The 23,680-nt window shown below is 42.0% G+C and overlaps 1 protein-coding gene across 1 annotated transcript in view; it reads right to left on the bottom strand.

Moving 5' to 3' along the window:
• plxnb2b (plexin b2b) overlaps positions 1-23,680 on the bottom strand; it is a 105,392-nt gene that overhangs the window by 3,702 nt on the left and 78,010 nt on the right. Inside the window, exons 11-38 of the mRNA XM_061282448.1 lie at positions 23,380-23,491; positions 22,351-22,462; positions 21,745-21,846; positions 21,581-21,670; positions 20,799-20,886; positions 20,463-20,647; positions 18,767-18,915; positions 17,954-18,065; positions 17,152-17,288; positions 16,122-16,304; positions 15,114-15,210; positions 12,664-12,861; positions 11,530-11,709; positions 10,761-10,897; positions 10,303-10,403; positions 10,007-10,236; positions 7,876-8,057; positions 6,547-6,613; positions 6,258-6,404; positions 5,366-5,522; positions 4,590-4,690; positions 3,561-3,645; positions 3,251-3,402; positions 3,018-3,178; positions 1,310-1,457; positions 1,171-1,235; positions 1,013-1,088; positions 610-684 (exon numbers count right to left, since the gene is read on the bottom strand). Of these exons, the coding sequence (XP_061138432.1) occupies positions 610-684; positions 1,013-1,088; positions 1,171-1,235; positions 1,310-1,457; positions 3,018-3,178; positions 3,251-3,402; positions 3,561-3,645; positions 4,590-4,690; positions 5,366-5,522; positions 6,258-6,404; positions 6,547-6,613; positions 7,876-8,057; positions 10,007-10,236; positions 10,303-10,403; positions 10,761-10,897; positions 11,530-11,709; positions 12,664-12,861; positions 15,114-15,210; positions 16,122-16,304; positions 17,152-17,288; positions 17,954-18,065; positions 18,767-18,915; positions 20,463-20,647; positions 20,799-20,886; positions 21,581-21,670; positions 21,745-21,846; positions 22,351-22,462; positions 23,380-23,491 (3,629 nt within the window). The remainder of the gene's footprint in view (positions 1-609; positions 685-1,012; positions 1,089-1,170; positions 1,236-1,309; positions 1,458-3,017; positions 3,179-3,250; positions 3,403-3,560; positions 3,646-4,589; positions 4,691-5,365; positions 5,523-6,257; positions 6,405-6,546; positions 6,614-7,875; positions 8,058-10,006; positions 10,237-10,302; positions 10,404-10,760; positions 10,898-11,529; positions 11,710-12,663; positions 12,862-15,113; positions 15,211-16,121; positions 16,305-17,151; positions 17,289-17,953; positions 18,066-18,766; positions 18,916-20,462; positions 20,648-20,798; positions 20,887-21,580; positions 21,671-21,744; positions 21,847-22,350; positions 22,463-23,379; positions 23,492-23,680) is intronic.

Raw genomic sequence — 23,680 nt, 5'->3', positions numbered from 1 at the left:
TCAAGTGATCTTGATCCGCGATATTTATTTATTTTTTACTTTTAATGTAAGATCTTTCGCAATCAGTAGTCAGCCAACCACCAGGGGGCGACACATGATTAATGCTTTTGGTTTCAAATAAATTGAAAAAGAAATAAAATGCTAATATAAATAAATAAATAAATAAATAAATAAATAAATAAATAAATGGATAAATAAATAAATAAAATACTAAGTCTATGTACTACTGTGCACGATGCAGTCTTTCACGATAGAAATGAACAAAACGGCTGAATATAAGCCACAAAGTAACTTTTCCCGAGGCTCAATGCCCAAATAGCCAGCTTCATTTAAAATGTCATCCTATTTCTTCATAAGCTTTTGTTGATCCCTTCTTTTTTTTGTGACCTCAAGTGGCAATACATAATGGACACTTTCAAGCATAAAAAAAAAAAAATCAATTCCCAGGGCGCAATTTTCCAATTCACATCCTAGAGAAATGATTCCAATTAAAATTGCACGCAATGACTCTTCAGGCATGTCAAGCAAAGGAGGCGGAAGGAGGGAAAAGCAATAACAAAAGCGGGCAGTGGTGCGTTCATTGGATCGGTGCGCCTTTGGGCCTCTTACCCCGTCGTAGTACTTGCTGGCGTACCGGTACAGCTGATGGAGAGCCACTTGTGTGTTCAGCTTATCCGTGTGAGACTGGCCGCAAAACGTCGACAACAACAAAAAGACAGGAACAATTAAAAGGCGTAGGGTGTAAACTGGAAACAAACGCCAGACAAAATGGATGCAGGAACATTGATTGATTGATTTTTTATTATTATAATAAATAAAATATTCAATTAAATGTGTTTGCTTATTTCTTTTCCCCATAATTACTGAAAAAAGCAATTTAAAAAAAGAGCCTATCAGTGGCCAGACTGACTCAGCGCTAACCTTGCCTTTTGTCACATGCGCGACTTTTCCACCGCCACTATTAGCAGCGTAAGCAAAAGGAAAATGGCGGCTGCGTGTGTTAGTGCCTTACCCGCGAGACCTCTGCCAGATGAGTGTTCATATCCTGGTCACTGACGGGGACCATCTGTCTGATGCCCTTGTAATAGCTGCCGCGCACACACACATGGACAGCGTTCAAATTGTGAAAGACACCGACATCTGCGAGGCTAAGTTGCTGACGGCGCTTACTCATCCACCATCTTCTTGTAGGTCGAGATCTCCTTTGCATAGAGAAGTTTGTTACTCGGGGAGTCCTGCAGAAACAAAGAAAGATCTCGTAAATGATTACGGAGGTGCCTTGAGCGCGGGCTGACGAGCGAACGCTCACCCGACTGAGCTTGTGCTCGGTCTTGGTGCAGGCGTCCATGAAGGTCTGCGCGATGACGGAGAGCGAGGCGTCCACCACTTCCGACACGTGCACGTCAAAGATGAAGTGCGGGTTCTTCAGGATGTTCACCCAGAAGCGCAGAGGCAGGCTGCAAGAAATACAATGGGAACACAACTCATTAGGCAAAACTAACTTTTGTAAACAGTAAGAATTAAATAGACTGAACTTCTGATCAGTTTATGTAATAGTTCTTTTGTTTTGTTTTTTGCTCGGGTGAAGCCTAACAATTCAAAAGTCGGCAAACAATTTCTGGGAAAGTTGAAGAATTTGGAAAGCCGGAGCGTTCTGGCCCCATCAAACAGAATCAATAGCATTTCCTTTAACTTAATTCTTAATCATGAATAATTCAGCGGGAGCTTTAAGCGCTCTCCCATCCCCTACAATCAAAAAGACAAACACAAGCGCTCCAAAAAGCAAACAAAAGGGATCTGAGCCGAGCCGAGCCAATCCACGGCCATCCGGCCACGCTCGTCGGGGCCTCGCCAAAGTCTGACCTTCAAAAATCCTGCGGCAACTTTGAGAGCTAGCGACGGCACGGCGCGCAACGCTCGACGACGCGAACAGATTTCCCTTCTGAAAATAAAACTTTCCTAAAAATAAGGATACATACATACAAAACATCTTCGCTGATCTGCCCAAGTGAGACATGAAAGGCGTGGAGTGTAAAATAAAATGCACACCGGGCGGGCAAAAAAAAACCAAAACAAAAAAAACCTCAGGAGGGTATACAATCCAAGCATAAAAATAACACCGTTGCAACAATCCAACAATTAAATTAGCTTGGGACACAATTACCATGTTTGTTTGTTGTTCTGCCTCATACGCACATTCATATTTAATACATGGCCCCGCACTGATTTGATAAACATGACGGCTGGATGCCGAGTGCGCGGCGCCGAGTAATTAAATCGCTCATCGCCTGTCCTTGTGCCAGCGCTCGCTCGCTCAGCCTGGCGTCAATCACAGACATCGACATGCAACACGTTGTCTGGGGCGGCCCCAACTCCGCCGGCGTGACACTAATTTATGCGCTTAAATGTCACACGGGAGCGGCGCGATTGCAAATGCGCAAGATACGTTTGCATCTCTTTCTTGGATAATCGACTTTTGTTTCTTGGGAGAGTTATTCCGCACACAAATGTGGATTAGACACCTCAGTGGAAAGTTAGTGCTGAAGTTCAAAGTTGGAATTTGTAATGTTACCAGAATCAATTTGTAATACAAGACAAAAAATAATAATTATTTGAGAACAAAGTCTTGAATGACAAGAAAATAAGTTTAGATTTGATCAAATAGACATAATTTTAAAATAAAAAAAGTCATAATAACACAGAAATAGTCGATACGATATGAGACTTGTAGTATTGTGTAAAATCACAATAGTACAAGAAAAAAAAAAATAAAAAAAAAAAAAAGACAAAAGATGTAAGATTATGTGAGGGAAAAAAGAGAGAAAAAAAACAAAACAAACTATGTGCTTTCCAACAAACCACCACAAGAGGGCGCCCAAGCAATACTTTTACATTAAACATGGCTTTGGCCTGCCACTCCAAAATATGTGGGGGTTCACTGTGCATAATTTTTAAAAACTCATTAAGAGTCCAACTTTTCCTTCCCAGTTTTTTGCCCACTTTAATCGATAGCCTACCTGTTGGTCTTCCAGATGTGTATCGTCTCTTCATCCACATTATTGTGCTTCAGCGCCTGCTCGTCCAAGAAGTCAAAAAAGTATTTGACCGCCGGTGGCACCACGGCCCCGGAGCACAGCACGCTGCGGAAGAAATCATCCACAAACTGCTGCAACGTTCCCTAAAAGAAACAACAAAACCCAAACGAGTCAGAGAGAAGTTAACGTGGCCAAAATGGCGAAGAAATGTGCACCTTGACTGAGAGCAGTCGGGTGAGATAAATCTCGGTGATGGCTTTGGTCATGGACTTGTCCTTTATGCTGCCCCGTTTGGACTTGATCTCATCCAGTTCGTCGGTGGGCCTCACCAGGTGAAACACCTTGTCGTCATCCAACAGAGCGTTTCCTGAAACGACACGAGCGTTTGTCGGCGCCCGGCGCAGAGGATATCAAAGACAAACGTCGCGGGTAAAAATAAATAAAATACAATAAAAAGAATTCAAAAAAATTAAAAAAAATATTAAATGTAAAAAAATAAAAATAAATAAAAAATGAAATACTTACGCTCCTCGTGGTTATCCTGGTTCTGCTCGAAGTTCTGCTGAGTGTGGAGAACCCGTGACAAGACTATGGTGGCGTGGTCGCAAACCTGCAACACACAAAACACGACTGAACATCTCGGACCGGACCTCCGCCAAGATCGATATATCCTCGGCCACATAAATCAGAATATTATGAAAATAAAAATTGTGTGGGGAGTTTAGTTCCAAAGTTAAAGTAAAAATTGGGAATATATATATATATATTTTGGAACCAAAGTAACATTACAAGTTCTTCTTTGGCCGCCTCCTTTGAAACTTTAAATTAGCTAGCCAGTTTCTGCATCAATAAAAACTCGGTCGAGGTACTGACACTCCAAGTCCTCACATGGTCGTCCTCATAAGTCTTCTTTCATGGCCTTGAACTCAATCCTAACAATACAAGCGAGTGGACACAGCAGCCACGGCGGGTCTTCACCCGGCCATTTTCTTCACAAAACAGTGGCATTAGCGGCACGCGGGGGCCATAGATTCGGCTTTTAACGGACAATCCGAGAGTTAACGAGAACGGGGCGTCGCAGAAGAATGAAGATTTAGACGCATGAAAGGCGCCACAGAAGGGGGGGATATTTGCGGCTGACCTTTGTTTTCCCAGGGTCGATGCGTTGAAAGCAAGATTTAGAGGGCTTCGATTTGAACTAAATGCTCCTGAGGAGGGATTGGAGTGATTTTCTCCTTTTGGTCCGCCGTGTAATTCGAGTGGGGCGGCTGAACAGCCACGACATTGGGTACACCCGTATGAGCTGAAACGAACGCTATTTGGCCAAAAGTATTTGTAAGGCATTATGTTGTAATATGACAAGAATAAAATAGCTGAGCCTAGCTAATGCTAATAATCAGTAATCACGAATGAAACTTAAGCATCAATTCATAAGAAAACAAATCACCAAAATGGAAGAAACACTGAACTATTTTTAGTCCTGGTACTTGTAAAGTGACGAGAATAATGTCGTAGTTTTATGAGAACGAAATAAGTTACACGAGCGTGACGTACGTTGTAGTGAGCCAGTGTGTTGACGCGTTTCCATCTGCCCTCTTTCTGGGAGGTCAAGTCCAAATCGGACAGAATCTGGCCTGTGGAGCCCGGACGCCACTCTGTGGGGAAAAAAATATTTGAATAATAATGAATATATATTAATAATAATAATAATAATATATAATAATAAATATGAATGACTATTTATTTATATATATATATAGAGAGAGAGAGAGAGCGAGAGAGAGAGATAGATATAGATATATAGATATATATATATAGATATTTATACATATATCTGTCTGTGTGCAGACGAGATAGCTGACTTTGTCAGCAATATTGTAAAAGTAATTCCAAAGCTGATTGGCAGCTCCGCACTTTTGAATGGAGATGAGATTCAAGCGCGGTGCAGACCTGGGTGAGGGCTCATTTACAATTAGCGCCACATGAGAGGGTTATCGTCCCGATGCGCTACCAAAGGCGACAGATCTGCACTTATCTGAAACGCAGAACGGAATGAGATCGGCTGCGTGCGTGGGAATCGGGTGGGGGGGGGGCAAAAAAAATATATAATTCTTTGATGTGGCAAAAAATGTCTATGGAGATTTGAGCTTTTGAAGTCGGCTTCCCCTAGGTTTGCAACTTTGGAACTTTGTTTAGCGAATGAAAGCTTTTCTTTTGAAAAAGAAAATTATTCAAAGCATATTTTCAATAGGAAGTCACAAATCCTTCACTATGTTTCGAACTGTAATATAAGAAATTCCAAAACGTCCGACTTGAACCTCTTCACTTACCCAGCGTGACGCTGTCCACCTTAGGCCGCGTCGAGTAGGGCAGGTTCCTGTAAACCTGCTCGATGATCTTTTCCTTCACCTGCGAAATGGTGTCGCAGGTCAGAACCTTGACGGGAGTTAGATCGGGACCCTCGCCGGACACCAGCACTTGCAGTGTCTAAAAATGAGACAAAACAAAGTCTGAAACTCTCAAACAGGAATCCTGGCATAATCAGTTATTTCAAACACACACACACACTCGATAGGAATTCTGTCACCTCCGCCCCGGCTAATGACCGCGGCTAAGGGAGAGCAACTTGAGTCGCGGAACTAATTGACCACTTGATGCAATCAAAAGAATGGCAAGGGTGGTTGACGCTGATGGGAGGTGTGTGTGTGTGTGTGTGTTGCGGCCAATCCAATCTGACTCGCTCTGCATTTGAGTGTCAATGTGAAGAGCAGTCCGTGAAATCCCAAGTAATCGTGGATGCCTGTGAAATCAAGCCCACGGGGGGGTTGGGGGGGGGGAGGCCTTGCTTTCTACACTGTAATTCAATCACAGGAAGAGATCCATCACCATGGGGGCTAATTTGATAATTGTCCTCGACATCGCCATTACCCACTGGGCTTTTTATTAGTTTTTTTTATTGTGTGTGTGTTTCACATTAAGCCTGTCCATTCCTAAAATGCAGGCAGAGGAAAAGTCCAAACGGATTTGAAGGCACAGTAGCGTTTGCTAGTCAGCGTGTTTTTCCCTACATGACACTGAAAATGAATGTCGTACAAAAAGCAGCTGGTGGCCTTAGAACGTTTTTCTTTTTTCTTCCCATCATCTACAGATACATCCAGTTACCATGGCAACCATCAAGCGTGACTGTATACTCTTTAAGCAGCTGTTACGTGTTGGTCTCACCCGCACAGAGTACTCCACGTCATCGCCCAGCAGGCCCGTGTCGTTGAGGGTGTACTTTGCTTTCTTCAATCGGGCGTCGACGGGTCCTTTCTCGATCTGGTGCTTGATGGCTCGGAATAGTTTGTATAAAGGCTCGCCCGCCGAGTCCTGACACACAAACGGTTGATGCAGTTCAGCGCGTTGTGAGTGGTTTCGGGTTAGAAACATAATAAGGAACCTCGGAAAATGATTTGACAACCAATTCAGAAAAGTAGACAGTGAAGGGAGTAAAAAAAAAAAAAAAATTTACCTTCAAGAACTGGTAAAGGCAGATGGACATCCAGTTGGACAGCATCCTTTCCACCACCGTCTCAGATCTAAAACACAAATAATATTCCTGAATTTACAAATAATCAAATTTAAACATTTTTTTACTTGATGCACTTTAATTATTTTTAATATTTTTTTCCCAAGAAAAATAACTTTAAATGTGCAATGCAATAATCTTAATATTTTAGATTACAACGCATTACAGTCATATATTTCAACAATCATAACGAAACGATTTGTAAACCACGATTTAGACCTTTTTACAGCCATCCCAATCAAATTGATGCGTTCTTATTTTTTGACCACACATCATCTTTAACAGCGTCCTAATAAAAACCAACGTAATCATCCCTTCTAATCTGTTCCGATGGGAGCAAATAATGTCAAGGATGCTTAACGAGCGTTCTTTTTTCTTTATTTATTTTTTTAGTGCTGCTGGGTCAATTATGGCGCTGACAGCTTGGAATGCGGTGATGCACATTCCAGACGGCCTTCCTGCACAATGTTGACGAGGCATTTCTGCAAAGCCTGTCAGTGTCGCTGTCCATCAAACGACTTCTTATTCGGTTGACACTTTGACGTATTCTCATGACAGATGCCCACCGGCGGCGGCCTCCATCGTCCCAATGCATTGATAGCGGTTAGCATGCCTAATTAGATGTGTTTAAGAAGGGGGGGGGGGATCGTGTTGGTGCGATGACCTAATCAACATAATGAGCCTCTTCACTGAGGGATAATTAAGACGCACATTCGTTTAACAGCCAGCGGTTAAGTGGCAAAACACGGCAGAGAGTTCGAGTGATATAAGTGCGTCCCGATAACAACTGAGGGATGACGAACAAGATTCCTGCGTTGGGTTCTTGGACGTTTACAAGATGCAATTGTCAGTGAGATGACAAAATATGTATCTTTCAGGCTATTTCAGTGAAATAAGCCTCCAAAATAACTCAGCACTTAGGCCCATACCCAAAGGTCCTCTTAAAGGTATTACACAAGTCAATATCACCATTAAGTGCCTTTGAGACTTTCTCATTTCACTCCCTTTATGAAAAAAAAATACAACATTATGGCCAAAATTTGCACAAATATCCAACTAATTTCCATTAATTAATATGGAAAGTTTCCAACATACCCAAATGAGTATTAACAAAATTTCTAGCGATTACCACAAGAGCAAGTGCCTCAGGCACAATGAATAGAAAATGAAAATAAATGTGTATTTATTATTCAAACAAATTTTCTTCTACCGCTTCTATGAACAACATGGCCGGGTTTGAATAAAAAGTTAGCCCAGTTAGTCCTTCCTTACCGACGCAGCATGAGTTTGGGATTTTTGCTGTGCACGTATTCCTCCATGAGCTCCAGCAAGAGCGTGCGCATGATGTCCGTGTAGTACTCCAGCTTGCCGTGCAGAGCCACGGTCAACAGGGAGGCGAAATACACTTTGGCCCTGGCGTTGAAGTCGTTACTGCGCTCCAGGGTGCGGATAAACTGCAAATGGCGACACACAAAATTATTAGTTGGTGAACAAAAAAACTTTAATTAGGCAGTTTGATATGTTTAGGAAGGACTACTAAGTCACAATATAGACCACAGGTGTCAAACTCAAGGCCCGGGGGCCAGATACGGCCCGCCACACCATTTTACGTGGCCCGCAAAGACAAATTGTGCATCAAATTTGTGTCATTACTAGAATTGCAAATTGTCTTCACTTTTAATATCTTTTTTTTTAATATTTGACCGGTTTATACTCGTCTGATTTGAAAACGAGTTGTCAGTTTTGTTTTGTAATTTTTACTGTATATATTATGAGGTGCTCATACATTTATTTGGGTTGACAGTCATAATGGCCCTACCAAAGAAGATATGACTACAATGCAGCCCGCGAAAAAAATGAGTTCGACACCCCTGATATAGACTGTTACAACTAGCGACAAGCTAGCTAACCGCGACTGGTTAGGCCATGTTTAGCCCTGTTGCCTGTTTTATTTTGGTCAGTTTCTTGGTTCAGCCATTATTGATCTTTTTTTTTTTTTTTTTCCCACCAGAACTTAGATTTGAATATTTTGTGACTGCTGTTGTGAATTCCCATTAGTTTTACAAACCGAAGCAGAGTACACGTGTTAGCTAGCTGTCTTGTTTGTCGCTTGTTTTTGTGTTATGCTTCAACATTTCACACTTCATTAGCGGTTGGTTTTCACTCGGAGGTACCCCCATAAATGTTTTAAAAAAAAAATAACCAACGGCAAGCCAATAATAACGACGGCGGTAAACATGGCGGTGCTCTGCAGCAAAGCTTAGGAAAAAAAACATAAATGAGAGGCAGTGGAAGCTCTCGCAGATTTAACACCTCCAAGGCTGCTTGTGTGCCAGCACAGTTGGATTATTAGAACCCTTCCAATCTGCTTCTCCGACGTGTCTTCAGCTGTCTAATATTGGACCCGTCAGCATCTGACAGTGGGCGCCAGGGTAAGACAGGGCGAGTTGAAAATAGGAGCCAATAAAGGATTCCACACTGAGATGTAGGAGTGTGAACAGGCACAGATGTGTGGGTTTAACAAGGGGGCGATAAAAGATTTAACTCGCTAGTAAGACCCGAGTATTACTTATACGAGTTGTTTCCTCACAATTAATTACAAATATTCAGCGGCGCAAAACAAATCCAGTTTATCACCTGATACAATTTTCATGAGGAAAAACATCACTGTTAATACGCCCCACAAGGCAAGTTAGCAACTTGGAGTTAGCATGCTTAGCATAAAATAACAGCAAAGTAACTTTACGTGATCAAATTAGTCGGATAAGTCTGGAACATGTAAGCGAACATGTAAGATAGCATGTTAACATGAGCGACGTCGCATTGAGAGGGAATGGAATCATTTAAAAAGGGTTAAATATTAATATTAAAAATATTAATATTAATATATTTATAATATTATTATATATATTAATATGAAATATTAATAATAATATGGCTAACATGTAAGTTAGCATGTTAACATTAGCAACGTAGCATTGAGAGGAATCATTTAAAAAGGCTGAAATATCAATAATAATCTCCAGAAACCGTGCTCTGTGGAATATCACACTTTTTTTTTTTTTTTTATCTGATCCAGACTGGACAGTTGGCAACACTCTCAATTTCAAATGGAAAATCCCATCGAACAGGTCGAGGCCCAGACATGTTAGCCGAGGCTTGAAATGTGTTGATCTTAAATCGGATCTTGTGAAGTTTTCCACAGAGCGGCTTGCTGCTTTTATTGACAAGATCCACCTTTCCCACAGTTTTGCCATTTAATATTAATAATGACTTTTATGATTTGTTATGGTATTTATTTATAAAGCACTTTACATTTGAAGGCAAATTGCAAAGTGGTCAATACAGTTTTGACCAATTGCACTTTATTGATTTAAAAAAAAAAAGAATAGGGCACGCTTACATTGATGAGGAAGGTCTTGGAGTTGAGGAGGTTGGAGAACTGGTTGAGCGCCTGCATGATGGCGGCCCGCCGAGCCTCAGGGATGTCCATCTTGCCCGTGATCATCACGTCGTTGGCGCCGTCTTTGGAGGGCAAGAAGAAGACGCGGTCCGTGTACGTCTTGTAGTCCAGCAAAGGAATGCGGCCCTCGCTCAGTTCACTGGAGTGGTCCTCCATTTCGATCATCAGATCTGCCGTACACACGGAGTGAGTTGAGGAGCTTCACTTACGGCTTGATATGATTTTCATTCCCTTACCTGTGAACTCTTTCTTGCAACGATCTCGCACGCTCTCCTCCAGGTTCTCCAGCTGGTGCTTCACCTTCTCGTACTCCCTCTCGGCCTGTTGACTCTTCCTCCTGCACACGGTTCAGCGTTACCCTCAGACAAACACTTGAGCCGGCGAGGGATTACACTACCTGTTCAAAAGCTCATTTCCTAAAACCACTTGTAGAAATATTCGCCTTTGTTCACCCTGCCACCGATTGATTTTTGTCAAATGAGTCTTTTCAACCGCAGTTGGCGTAATTATTATAATGATTTTGCCGGTGTGTCTTTTCAGCCGAAAAAATAATTACATGGCAACGGGAGAAGGACTCGATAAACACACAGCTGTTAGCGATGCTAACTTATGTTGGTATGTAAATATTAAATATTATCATAGAGGAATTCATATGTTGTGCATTGAAAATATCTCGCCTAATTGAGCGACTTACCTGTAGCAGTAGACGGAGATGGCGATGATAAGCAACATGGGCACGATGACGGCGGGGATGATGATGTAGAGCGACAAATCGTTCTTGGTCTCGTACTGCACCGAGCCCACCACCCACTCCCCTTTGCCAAATTTGATCTGCGGATAAACGAGAGGGTGGAATGTTATTATCAAAGCCGCTTTAAAATTTTATTCTGGTACGGAGGGGGTCGTGGTTAAAAGCAATTTACATAATTGTCATGCATTTTTTTTTTTGCTGAACAGCCGTGGGGCGTTGGAGTGTTTTAAAGCGCTGTGAGTTGGTGGCTCCCGTATTGAGTGAACAAATCCATGACTGCATTGTGTCTGACATAAATCAGCGGAATTTTCCGGAGGAAGCATCCTGCGCTGTCTCGAGTCCAACCGTGTGGCTTTTTTCGTACGCTGCCGAAAACGAAACAATAGCTCACTGGGAGCTGAGCTGACGGCGCCCTTCATCATGGTCGCGGAAGCAAGACGATGAAATAGTGAAAATTTGAATATGTCAAATTTTCTGAATTCATATTGGGTGGACCAGCTAACAAGATTTCAATGTAGTTGAAAGGTTAGTATTTTTCAAACTATAGGGCACAATTAAAATCATTCTAAAATATCATAGAATAAAAGTAATACATTTATAATATTTTGAAAATTTGATAATAAATACATATATAATATAATAAATAATAATTAATATTATATTTTTTATTAAAATAAAAAGTTGGATAAAATTTGATTAATATGTTTCTGACCATGAGATCCAACAACTCTGCCCGAGTGTCTCGGCGGTGTCTCCGGGATCGAGCGCGAGGCTTGGTGGGGGGCGGGTCCAGGAACAGCTTGTCGTCCTGAAGAGTGTTAACCAGACAGGGAACGTCACCCACGAAGGCCTGAGCCTCTTTGGACGTCATGGCTTTGGAGAAACCTCGACCCTGCAAGAGCGACAGTGTTAAGAATGAGTCAATTGTCACAATCGGAGTAGCTATCGTGACTAGCTTGTTTGCAGCTAGCTTTCAAAACAACTAATAGGTCACTGCATTGTTTTTTGGTGCTGTGCATTTATTTGTGCATATTCGGTCGTTTGGCTGTGGATTTTGGAAGGTGATCAACAAATACTATTTTGCATTTAGTAAAGAAAGACCTTTGCGGAGACGTTATGGCCGCTAGCCACGCCCCCAACCCGGACTTACTGTAATCAATAAACAACTAGAACAGGGATAATTAGTCAAGAACGTATCCACAGGCACATTTTGTCAAGTTATTATAATATTGTGTTAGCCTTCTCAAATGTGATGAATTTCTTTTCTTTTTTATTTTAATAAGGTGCGTGGTGTGTTGAGAAAGGCGCGTCATTGCCTCTGGGATGCTGAACCGGGTGCCTGGCTCCAAAAGTTTGTGAAAGGCAAGATAAACCGTACACAGAATAATTTCCATGTAATTCTGCGTTTACCTCTCATCAGCCTTTTAATCCTTGTATTTGAATGTGCAAAATGTTAATTTTTTTACTTGATTTCAATGGTAATCCCTTCGCTTACATTTAAATAAAAAACAGGAAGTCACCAAAAATAAAACCAACAAAATGGCCGCTCTATACATCGCGTGTCACTCCCCCTTGAATGGATCCTTCAATTTTATTGAATTAGCAAGCAGGAACCGATTAAATTGAATATCTAATTGGACCACAATTGTGCGAAGAATAAACGCGCAGCGATTATGCAATCGTAACCCCGACGGAGGAGGGAAAAGTGTCATCCCCCCCACGCCGCTTTCTATTTATCCCCGAGCGTCCCGTCAAAACAGTGACTCGGCAAAAACCAAGCGCTGTCACACCACAAGCGCAACGTCAACAATAAATCCGTTTCCGATCGTCTTTCGCCTTCACTCACGGTGACGATGATGATGCTGGCCTCGGTGAAAATCTTTTTAGGCAGTTCGTAGAAAACCGGGTCCGGGTGGTAGTCGAAGTTCCTCAGGTCCCTCTCCCAGTTGTCCAGCTTGATGTACGTCCTGACGACGTGACCCAGGGAGTCGTTGACCGGCGGCGAGCGGAACTGGATGACCGTGTCGTTTTTCTCGTGGGCGACCTGCCGCCCGAACGGCAGAAGTGTTAATAACGGAACTTAGGCTGACATAAAAGGCATTAAAAAGATATGAGGCGGTATATTAGCTATCATTAAACAGGTGGGCTAGCTTCCATTTATGCCGTAAAGGATTCGAGTGTGTGTTTCATGCACTTACCCACTTTGAGCATCATATTTAACATTTACACGCAGTTAATTTCCGTGCAAGCATAGTACGTATGTTCAGGGTCAATTTTGACAATAGTGTCTTTATAATAATTGTCCGTATCCAATTTCTTTTCACTTCCATTAGCATCGTATTCCTTCATTTGATGCTCACTGCTAAATCCGCGTGTCATAACCTTAGGGGACAAAAACTTTATAGCACCTGTGTACAATTAAATAACAGTTCTAGCTTGCTTCATTCATTCATTCATTCATTCATTCATTCATTCATTCATTCATTCATTCATTCATTCATTCATTCATTCATTCATTCATTCATTTTTATATTTACATTTATATTTATCCAAAAAGACTGATTTGCAATTGTAGATATTGGAAGATGCTTCTTTCAAGGTATCGGTACTTTCTTATGGCCCTCTTGTGGTCGTTTTACAATCAGAAACTAGATTAGAATAAAAATGTATGTTAATTTAATCTAATTTTAAGGGAAGTTTCTACTTTGGGATATATAGGTTTTTATTTCAAATCATTTTAGATGGAAGCTTGCAATTGGTATTGGTACTTGGTATCGGTATCAGAGACAGCTCAACTGAGTACTTTCACTGGTATCGGTCTAAAAAAATTTGGTGTCGGATATCCCTACATTTGAGCAAGAACCACATTGACTCATCCACTTTCTCGTTTCTTTTTTTTTTTTTTTTTACAATAAACAGACTGAGGAAGTGATATTTTTGTCACTGCATTGACACCCAACAACATGCTTCCTGCAGCAACGCAACAAGTTCAACTCGTCAATCGCAGGGGCGGCAAACTTTCACACCGGCGCTGTCGGCGCCTCCGTCGCCATCTGCTACAGAGACGATGCAATGTGCCCTTCTGGAACATTTACCCCTCCCCACCCCCGGGTTATATCATTAGGTACGAAAAAAAATCTGCCCTTAATACAAAAAAAAAAAAAAGATTTAACATATACAACATATTTTTGTTTGCAATGATGCAATGAGACCTTTATCGTGCACGCCCCCAAGAAATTGTCTCACACTGACCTTTCGGAGCTGAGTTATTAAGACATTTATGTCTTAAGGCCAGTCATTAAATTTTGCCGCCATACTCGAAACATAAGCAATGACGGAAACCAAAATGAAATTAAAAAAGTCAGCCATAACACTTCCTGTCTATTTTCTCCTTGAAACTTTTTTGTGGATCGACTTATGATTGACGCATTCCTATCAAATTTCAGGCTCCAAAGGGAAATAAGCTTAAGGGACTTTTTTTTTCTTATCAAGTATGGGAAAACTTTTCAGACTGGTGATTTATTTTATCTAAAGAAAAAAAAAACTATCATGACTGTAAGAGGCTAAGCAACAATGCATTGTGCATGTTGATAGCAGCAAAAATATTGTGCGTAAACATTTAGGTGGAGTTCAATGACTTAAAGCACAAGAAGCTTAAGAAGGTGACCAGCCGAGGCCTTTGAGATAACACGCATCTTAGCCACTTCTCTCGCCGGCCTTGGCAACACAAGACTTGGCCGCGAGCGTGGAGCGATAAAGAGCGACACAGCCACATAATCTCCCGCAAACCCTAATACCGGCATTAAATTGAGCCCTGCAAAGGAAATGATCAACATTTTTCTGCTGCTTAGCACCGGCCGCTAACACTGGAGGACAGCCCAAGCCGCTTTTAAGTTCACCCCGCCACAGTCAATCTTAAGATGGAGGGGCGCGTTTTATTTTGCCGCTATCTGCAATCCTACAGGTTTTGAGGATTTATGGACCGGAAAGTAAGATGAGGTAATACTGGTTTAAGTAATCTGCCGGGATCTGCGGAGGCTGGCGCCGACAGTAGTGCGAGGAGGGGGGGCGCAACGTCGGCGGAAGAAACGCTTGACGAGGTTTGAATGAATCACCGCTGTCTCGAGATGGATGGACAGGCGGGAGCAGGTCTCAAAAAAGGATATAAAAAGAAATGCATTCACAAGAGAAAATGAAGTGAGGGAAGAAATGATGATTGCGAGAGAACACATAGATGGGGACAATAGGGAGGATAATTATAGGGAGTTGAAAATGAAATGGAAGGCGCGCTCACACCTCAAATGATGTGGAGTTGTCTTCTCCCTGGACCATCATGACAGCTCTCTGGATGATGTCGAAATTCGAGCCAGTCACCACGATGTTTCTCCCGCCGCTGCGACACGAACATGACAACAGACACGCATGAACAAGCTTACAAATTGCATTGAAGCGATGGGGGGGACTTACACAAACAAAAGCGGCGCTACGGAAAATAATGGCGTGATCGGAGAAGAACTCGGATGTCAAGCCGTGCCACCTAAGGGCATTGTATTTCATCTTTAGCTTTTTTCTGTTTAACCATCTTAAAAACCCATTCATTTATTCTCTCATTCACTAATTTGAGTTTATTAGTTGCCAACTTGGTGGTTTGGTGATGAGTGAGTGAGTGAGTGAGTGAGTGAGTGAGTGAGTGAGTGAGTGAGTGAGTGAGTGAGTGAGTGAGTGAGTGAAAGTGTGATTGACTGAAAGAGTGAGTGAGTGAGTGAGTGAGTGAGTGAGTGAGTGAATGAAAGAGTGAGTGAAAGAGTGAGTGAAAGAGTGAGTGACTTAAAGAGTGAGTGAGTGAAAGCATGACTGAGTGAGTGAAAGAGTAAGTGGGTGAAAGAGTGAGTGGGTGAAAGAGTGAGTGACTAAGTCAATGAAAGAGCGAAAGAGCGAAAGAGTGAGTGAGTGAGTGAAAGAGTGAGTGAAAGAGTGAGTGAAAGAGTGAGTGAAAGAGTGAGTGAAAGAGTGAGTGAAAGAGTGAGTGAAAGAGTGAGTGAAATAGTGAGTGAGTGAGTGAGTGAGTGAGTGAAAGCGTGATTGAGTGAGTGAAAGAGTGAGTGAGTGAGTGAGTGAGTCAGTGAGTGAGTGAGGCACAATTCAATTGACCAATTAAATGTGACCAACTCACTCACTGTGTAGTTGTCATGACATTTTTGAGTGAGTGAGTTAGAGTTTGTGAATGAGTTAGTGAAGGAGTCAGCCCAAACTAACAAATAAGAAAGCACATTCTGTGTTATTGATGTTGTGTGTATCACTGACCAGACAAAGCTGGCTTTTGGCTGGAATTCCTGCACGTTGGGGTTTTCCAAGAACTGGAAGGCACTGCCGATGTGTGTGACGGCAACCTTCCCGTACTTCACTGTGACAGCCAGCAGGTCAGAGGGCACCTTATCAGCCAGATACTTCCCCGTTCTGCAGGTGATTTCTTCACCAAAGTGCTCCCTGTCGACAGCGGGGGGGAAAAAAAAAAACTTCAGCGGCGGCCGCAGGTGAGAGGTGACGTCAGGTCGGCGCGGGCCAAAGCTTGTTAAATCTTCCCTGGCTCGTTATTTTTACCTCTCCCTAAAAATGTCACGGCGGATTGGTGTTGTTGGAATGCCGATGTGACACCAAAGTTAAGGTCACCAGAGAAAAGAAAGTTAAGTTGAGATTCAGCACCATATTAGCTTTAGCGCGGATAATGCTAACTCTAGAGGCATTCTTTCTGGTTGGATTTTAATGAGGTAAACAAACTCAAATGAACCAGAGTAAAATTATCATTTTTATGCACAACTAAGATATTTGGTTATTATAAAATGGATGCTACACTGTACACGAAATTTATTTTTACATTCTGATATTGCATAAAATTTCTGTTTTTTCTTAATATTCCGACTTAAATCCTTGGAATTTTTTGACATTTTCTGGCAAAATTGTGACTGCATTCTTGTATTATTTTTTACATTAATCTCAAACATTCGTAAAAATGACTGTTTTCATATTTTGATATTATTTTAATATTCAAATATTATTCTTGTATTTCATACGACATAGACACTACATAAATGGGCAGTTCTCAGAAAGTGTGGTCTGACTGAATGGTCAAAGATGATTTTTTCTAACCCTTTCCAATCAACCACCGGATTCAACTGCTTACAATATCGCAGACATACTGCAACCATAAAGCAAAGCGCATCTTGATTGTTGAAGAATGTCAATGTCACCCGCTGCTTTGATTTTTCTGTTTGCGGAGTTCTGTTAACGTTTGTCAAGCTCTAACAGAGAATATTGATTGACTGTAAATCCTTACACAGCACAGCCCACGTCGCCGACGGTAACCTGGATGTCATCTTTACTGCCCGTCTCCAAAAAGCGGCCCTTGATCGTGATGAGGGTACCTCCGGCTTTGGGCCCACGACTGGGCGTCACCTCCTCGGGGATGGGGTTCTGTGGACGAGAGGGTTTTTGGTGTCAGTGAGACTCGCCAGATAAAACACGAATATGAGCATTACGAGTTAAGTCACACACGCGTGGCGGCACGCAGGACTCGCGGCCCCTGAGGCAAACACTTGTTCGTGCACAGGAGAACAAGAGCGGCGTGCTCCCATCCTTCAGAAGCGTTTCTCACGCATAGATTGCACATCTGCCTCAATTTGCTGAGCAAACACTTAAGGCGGAGCAATCCCCCCGGGGGGTGGGGGAGGGAGGTGTAGGGCTTTAGCGCCGCCAGAGATGTGAAAGGCGAGTTCAAAAGCAACGCCGCCTGTTCGTCTTACAGAGAAACAAGGTCGGGATCTGCTCAAAACACAGACGCGGCTTAAGCCGAGGATTCCCGATCGGCTGCGTTGCCATGGTTACCTTCAAAAGAAGTCACTTCATTACTTTCTTGATCACTTTTCAACATTCCCAAATGCAGCAGGATGAGTTTGCGGGCGCTCACTGTACAATAAATCCACCTGTTGCCATTCATACCAAGTCGGGACTTATTGTGAGAATTTGATTTGATTCTTTGAGACAGCGAGTCAAAAAATAACCGCAATCAACTAAAAGCGTGCAGAGCCATTAAATCTTGCGGTGCTCGAGGAGGCGGGCGGGAGATTTACGGTGTTTACCCGGTAAGTGAAGAACATGGAGGAGGTTCCTTTCTTTCCGCCTTTCACCTCCACGTCCACTTGGCCCCAGAATTGCTTGTTGAGGGCCACCGGGCTGATCTCGCACACCACACTGAAAAGAAAAAGGGGGTGGGGGAGGGGGTGGGGGGGTCAACGTATTTATTTATTTTTTCCCCCCCGCAAAATTCCACCTTTATCCTCATGCTATTTTTATTGCGAAAATAAAATGACAACTATAAAGCAGTTTGCAACATTTCCAACAGGTGCAGGTGAACGTCTACAAAATAAATTTAAGAGTTCCCAGCCCGCCCGTAAATCCAGCGCCGTGTCACGGCTCGCAGATGGCGGCACCGAGAATTTTGCTCTCGCGTCCGTGCCGGCAGATGTCTACACTTGCGGTCGGCATCTTTTCCCATTTCCTTTTCACGGCCCATTTGTGTGACACCCTTGCGACTCAAATGCATTGACTGTTTCCCGACCCTGAGGGACGCCACTGGACAGCAAATCTGCAGCACTCCCAAAACAAAAAAAACGACCATTGCAAATACGTGGTCATCAATCACCAGACCGTATTTTTATCCCCGAGCACGGTGTAAAAGCATATCGGCACGTTTGCAGGCGGAACGAAGACTGGTATTCATCAACGGTCACATTTGGATGATTGATGGGCCTCTCATGTTGAGAGTGCCCTGTGGTTGCTCATTTGAATCCGCAAGTTAACATTAGCACACATTATTGTAGCCGTCGTTTTATTCCGCCCCATTTGGCCTGACTGCAAAGCTACATAGCCTAAATTATTTTTTGGGGGGTTACCTGGTGGAGACGGAATATTTATCCTCCTGGTGAATGCAGGGCTCGCCGACCACGGTGATGTGTTGAATGTCTTCCTTGTGGATTCCAAGGTTGGAACCGCGAATGGTGATGGCGATGCCCCCTTGCAAAGGGCCAAAACGAGGGATGATCTGCACCACCAAGAAGAAACATTTAAACACAGTTCAAATTTATTCTCATAATGTCGACTTTATTTTTGGAAAACTCTGACCTTATTCGACATTTTACGTAGAAATTAACAAACCTTTAAGCGATTAATTTGAACACAAACTATAGCATACAACGATAGTACGGGTCGAGGTTTATATATTATTTGCAAAGGTTAGGGTTAGGGTTGCTGCCCCCTGGTGGACATAATGTCTATTGACTTATTACAATGCACAAATTGTGTCAGTCTTTAATTTCCCTTTAACTATTATTGTCGCATGTTTTATAAAGCGCAATAATGCAAAGTTCTTTTAACGTTTCTTTTGTGTCTTTGGGGAAGATGGATTCGTAAATTTAGGCAGCAATGCATTTTGAGCCTCGGGCGTAGCAAAATCTTTGTTGTATTGGCTCTCATGAGCTTGCACAGCCAATATGTTTTGCAGTGGAGGATAAAACTTTATAAACATAAGTCAGTGAGATGTTTTTTCACGTATTAAAAATGCATGTAAAAGTAAACAGTCGTTAAAAAAAAGGAGCTTGTCTGTTTGTTTGGCCTTGGTTGAGCTAGCAGACATTGGAACATGGACATCTTTTGATTGCTGAGTCAATACAATTATTTTCATGTTAAGGCCTTGCGCAATTGCCATTTTTCTACCCCATACTTTTTCTCTCCAAATGACATAAAGGCCGAGCGGAGAAAACATTGATCCCGTGCACTTGTGAGGTCCTCAAGGAAAATAAACTTCTGCTTTCAGACAAGGACAACATATAATAAGCGGTTGCCATCGATTATTTCAAGCCTCACAGTCGGCACCTTTTTGCAAACTAACATTTGACTTTAGCTTGCAAAATTAGAACTTTGCCCTCAGTAAATCGGTAAAAAATAATAAAATTCAGAAAATTACCATCCCTACATTTCTTATCAAATGGCAAGGGTTGTCTTGACGTACATTTGCGACTTATCACAATAAATCAATATTTTTGAAGAAAATTATATCTTAATCATAAATAAATTAAGCTTTTTCCCCCCACAATATTTTGACAAAATCTAAGTTTTGTTGGACTTTTTTGAATTTATTTTAAAATATTTGAATTTAGTTTGTATTTCAAATGTATTCACTTTATATTACAACTTTGTCAAACAGTTGAATTTAGTCAACTTTTTTACTTTAATCTAAGAGGAAAAAATATTTGTATATTTTATAATTGAATATTCCAGCTTTATACTTATATACTTATAATACTTATAAAAACTTTAATCTCATAAAAATTGCCTGCAAATAAACACAATAAAATCCCGACTTTCCCGACTCAATTTTTGTAATATTAAAAAAAACCAATGAATTTAAAAAAACAAAACTTCTCCAAAGTCTTTTCGAACAAAGTATGATTTGATCCTCAAGGAGAAACAAACTTATGCTGTCACACAAGGACAACATTGGATTATAAACTGCTCCAATTGAAAATCCAATCTTCGAAGGAAACGCCTTACTGCCACTAATCGCTCACACGCAAGTGATGAACAACTCACGTCCGTGATCTGGGGGGCGGGACACTCGGCCTCGCGAGGGTCCTCGGCGTCGTGCTGGTCGGGCATGCACAGCCGGTCGTACACGCACGCCTTGTGCCTGGCGCACCACACGCATCTGTAATTCAGGTCGGCGTTCTTACACAGACTGCAGTCCTCTCGTCCCACCGAGCAGTTGTACAAGGTGACTAAAACACAAAACGAACCAAGTCAGAAAAAGAGAACAGAACATACGCCAGAAATCGTCACGCTGTTATCGGTGCGTAAGTATCGGAGTATATTTAAAAGTCTCCACACTGCGCCTCAAACCGTTAAGGCTCCTCGGCTATGCGGACATACCGTTTAATGTGCTGTCCATCTTCTTGCCAAGCTCCTTGTCCTTCACGTAAAGAACAACGTTTGTCTCCGGTGATTCATCGTAGGAAAACTGAACGTGGGGAGAAACATGAATGATTAATGGTCTATCAGCTGGTTATCGGCACTTAAACCCTTCAGATGTACGCTAGTCCGCCGCTGCTCATGTAGAGGGAAAAAAAAAATATATTGAATATTGAAAATATATTATATATACTTGACTTGAATTATATTCGTAGCCTATTGATACCCACAGAAAGAGACATTCATGTTCATATGATTTTACATGACAACTGTATACACTCTATATGCTAATTAATTACTGCACGTGCCCTTCTGGTTCGAAGCAATCCGCTTTTCATTGCTTAATCTAACGTGCAATTCGAGGGTCAGCAAATGCGGGACGTTTTCATGTGTGAACAAAGCCAAATCGGAAATGAGCGGCTGAGAACTAGAGTGGCCCATTTATGTTTTTGTTTTTGCAAGGGGAGTGGAATTACAGTTTCATGGCTGCCACTAAATATTCAGTGCAATCGTGGTTGAAGTCCAAATATTTTGTATCTTCACCTTTTGCGTAATTTACAGTTATGTATATTATATAATAATGAAATAATATTTAATAAATAAATAATATTATATACCATATACTTATATTATATACTATATTATATATATTATTGGACTAGGCAGTGTAACTTTCAGAACGTAATATTTCCGAATTCTAAGAAAATTGCATCGAAATGTATTGAAGCCAGACAAAAACTCACGTTGAATCCACTGAAAGTGTAAAAAGGTCCGTCCTCAGAGATGACTTCTTCCACATTCATGAGCTCCGTGCCGATGGTGAAAACCCGACCCTGAGCGACAACGCACAAAGGATGAGGCCGAGCAACCTCGCTCCGCATAGCGACGGGGTGGAACTCTGCGTTACCTGGTAAAGGTCCAAATTGATGCCCTGGAAGCCGATTGACTGCTTGTAGCCCACCGGGATCAGCATGGGGTCGGGATTCTCAAACTGAGGACACTTTCCTCCCTGGTGAGGCATCACAATGTGGATTTCAACGTGATTATAGTCGAGCCTTTCGCACAGAAACTTGCTTTTGGCACTAGGCGGCGCTCAGCCTAGCACAGCAAATCACCCATGTTGGGAAATCAAGTTTTTCATACGATGACATGACATGAAATCGGTGATGACATCACCGAGTTGTACCCCAGCGTGACTATTTTTGCATGCCGCTATTTCCGTCGTGAAGTGTCTCTGATTGCTCGGCCTTGGCGGAGGTCTGCGCTCGACTGGGCACGTAGCGTCCTAGTTTACAATGCAAATGCGGAAAGCGCCGCGCTGTAACCGAGAATCTCATCTGCAGCGGCAGATAGGAAGCCTATCGGGCTAACATCTGCTGACTTGTAAATTGACACAGCCGCCAATAAATGTCCCGCGAAATGACGACGGCCGATAGCGGGATTACTTTTTTTTTTTTTAATGACTTTCTCAGTCAGAAACTTTTTTTTTGGGCGAGCGAGGAGACCGACCGACCTTTCGGTCTTTGATGATGCTAGGGGACGGGGCGCTGTCGTCCAAATCGGTGCAGGCGTGGTTGTGCGTGTTCCACTGGCAACCCCACGGACTGGCCACGCATGACATGCACCTGCAAACACATGACTCATTTTTAAAACAAATCATTTTAATACATTTATATTTGTCATGACTCATTTAAAAAAAAAAAAATCATTTTAATAAATGTATATTTGTTGTACTATTTCCATTGTCTTGTTTTTGTTTATTTTTGTCCAATATTTGTCTACTTTGTCCAACTTATTTTATATATATTTTATATTTTATTTTTCTCAGTATTTTTGTATTCTGTCTAATAATTGGTGTATTTCAGTCTTTATTTTTAGTTGGGTTTTTTTTGCCCAATACTTTGAACATTGTTGCATCAGCTATTATGTTGTGCACTTAATGGCAACCAAGAGTAAAATTCTATTATCAAAACAATCCATATTAATATGCATAATAATAGCAAACGACAATTTACACTCACACTTAATAGACATTTTAGAGCTTGAATGCATTTAGGGGGAAAGTGGAAGGAAAACAGAGACGCATTTAAGCTCAGGACTGGGATTCAAACACGGAACGGTTGACTGCGAGGCAGATTCCACCCGTGCGGAACTTGTTATCTTGTTCCGTTAAATGTAATTTCAGAAGATAAAAACCGCATGTTTAAAGATGCAAACTCATCAAAGGGCATCAGGCATGAAAATCCATGTCGCTGACAGCAAAATGGATCTGGCCCACGTCATATAAGCAAAGCTCGTTCATCACCGGCGCCGCGGCGCGAAAAGGGAAAAAATTGGAAGCAAAGAAAGAAAACATGGCCAAATCGACTTTCCTATTTTGATTAATGAAAAGGAAAGGGGCAATTTCCATCCCTTGGTAATAATAATAAAAAAAAAGGAGGGAGGGGGGAGCAGCAGGCATTACCATTTCCATTCATCTGTTTGCACGCACACACACACACACGCGTCTCAGCAGGATATCCGAGTGACAGGTGGCACTCACGGCGTGTTTTCCGACTTCATGACGGTGGCGGCGCAGTTGTAGAACTGATAGTCGCGTGTAGCCAACTCCACCGTCTCGTTGACGAAGATCTTCACCGGCACGGCAACAAAATCTGAGGGCGCGTCACAGCCGCTTTTAAGAGTTTTGTGTTTGTTCCGCAATGTGTGCTGGAAGCTATTTGAAATAATAACAATAATAAAATAATAATAATAAATAAATAAAAACCGAAATAATAATAAAAAAGAATAATTGTGGTCAGTGGAAAAAGCACAAGTGCATATTTTCCTCTGCTTTATATTTA

Source organism: Syngnathus typhle, linkage group LG7, assembly GCF_033458585.1.
Source record: "Syngnathus typhle isolate RoL2023-S1 ecotype Sweden linkage group LG7, RoL_Styp_1.0, whole genome shotgun sequence".
Lineage (NCBI taxonomy): Eukaryota > Metazoa > Chordata > Actinopteri > Syngnathiformes > Syngnathidae > Syngnathus > Syngnathus typhle.
This window is presented reverse-complemented; position numbering and strand designations above follow the sequence as displayed.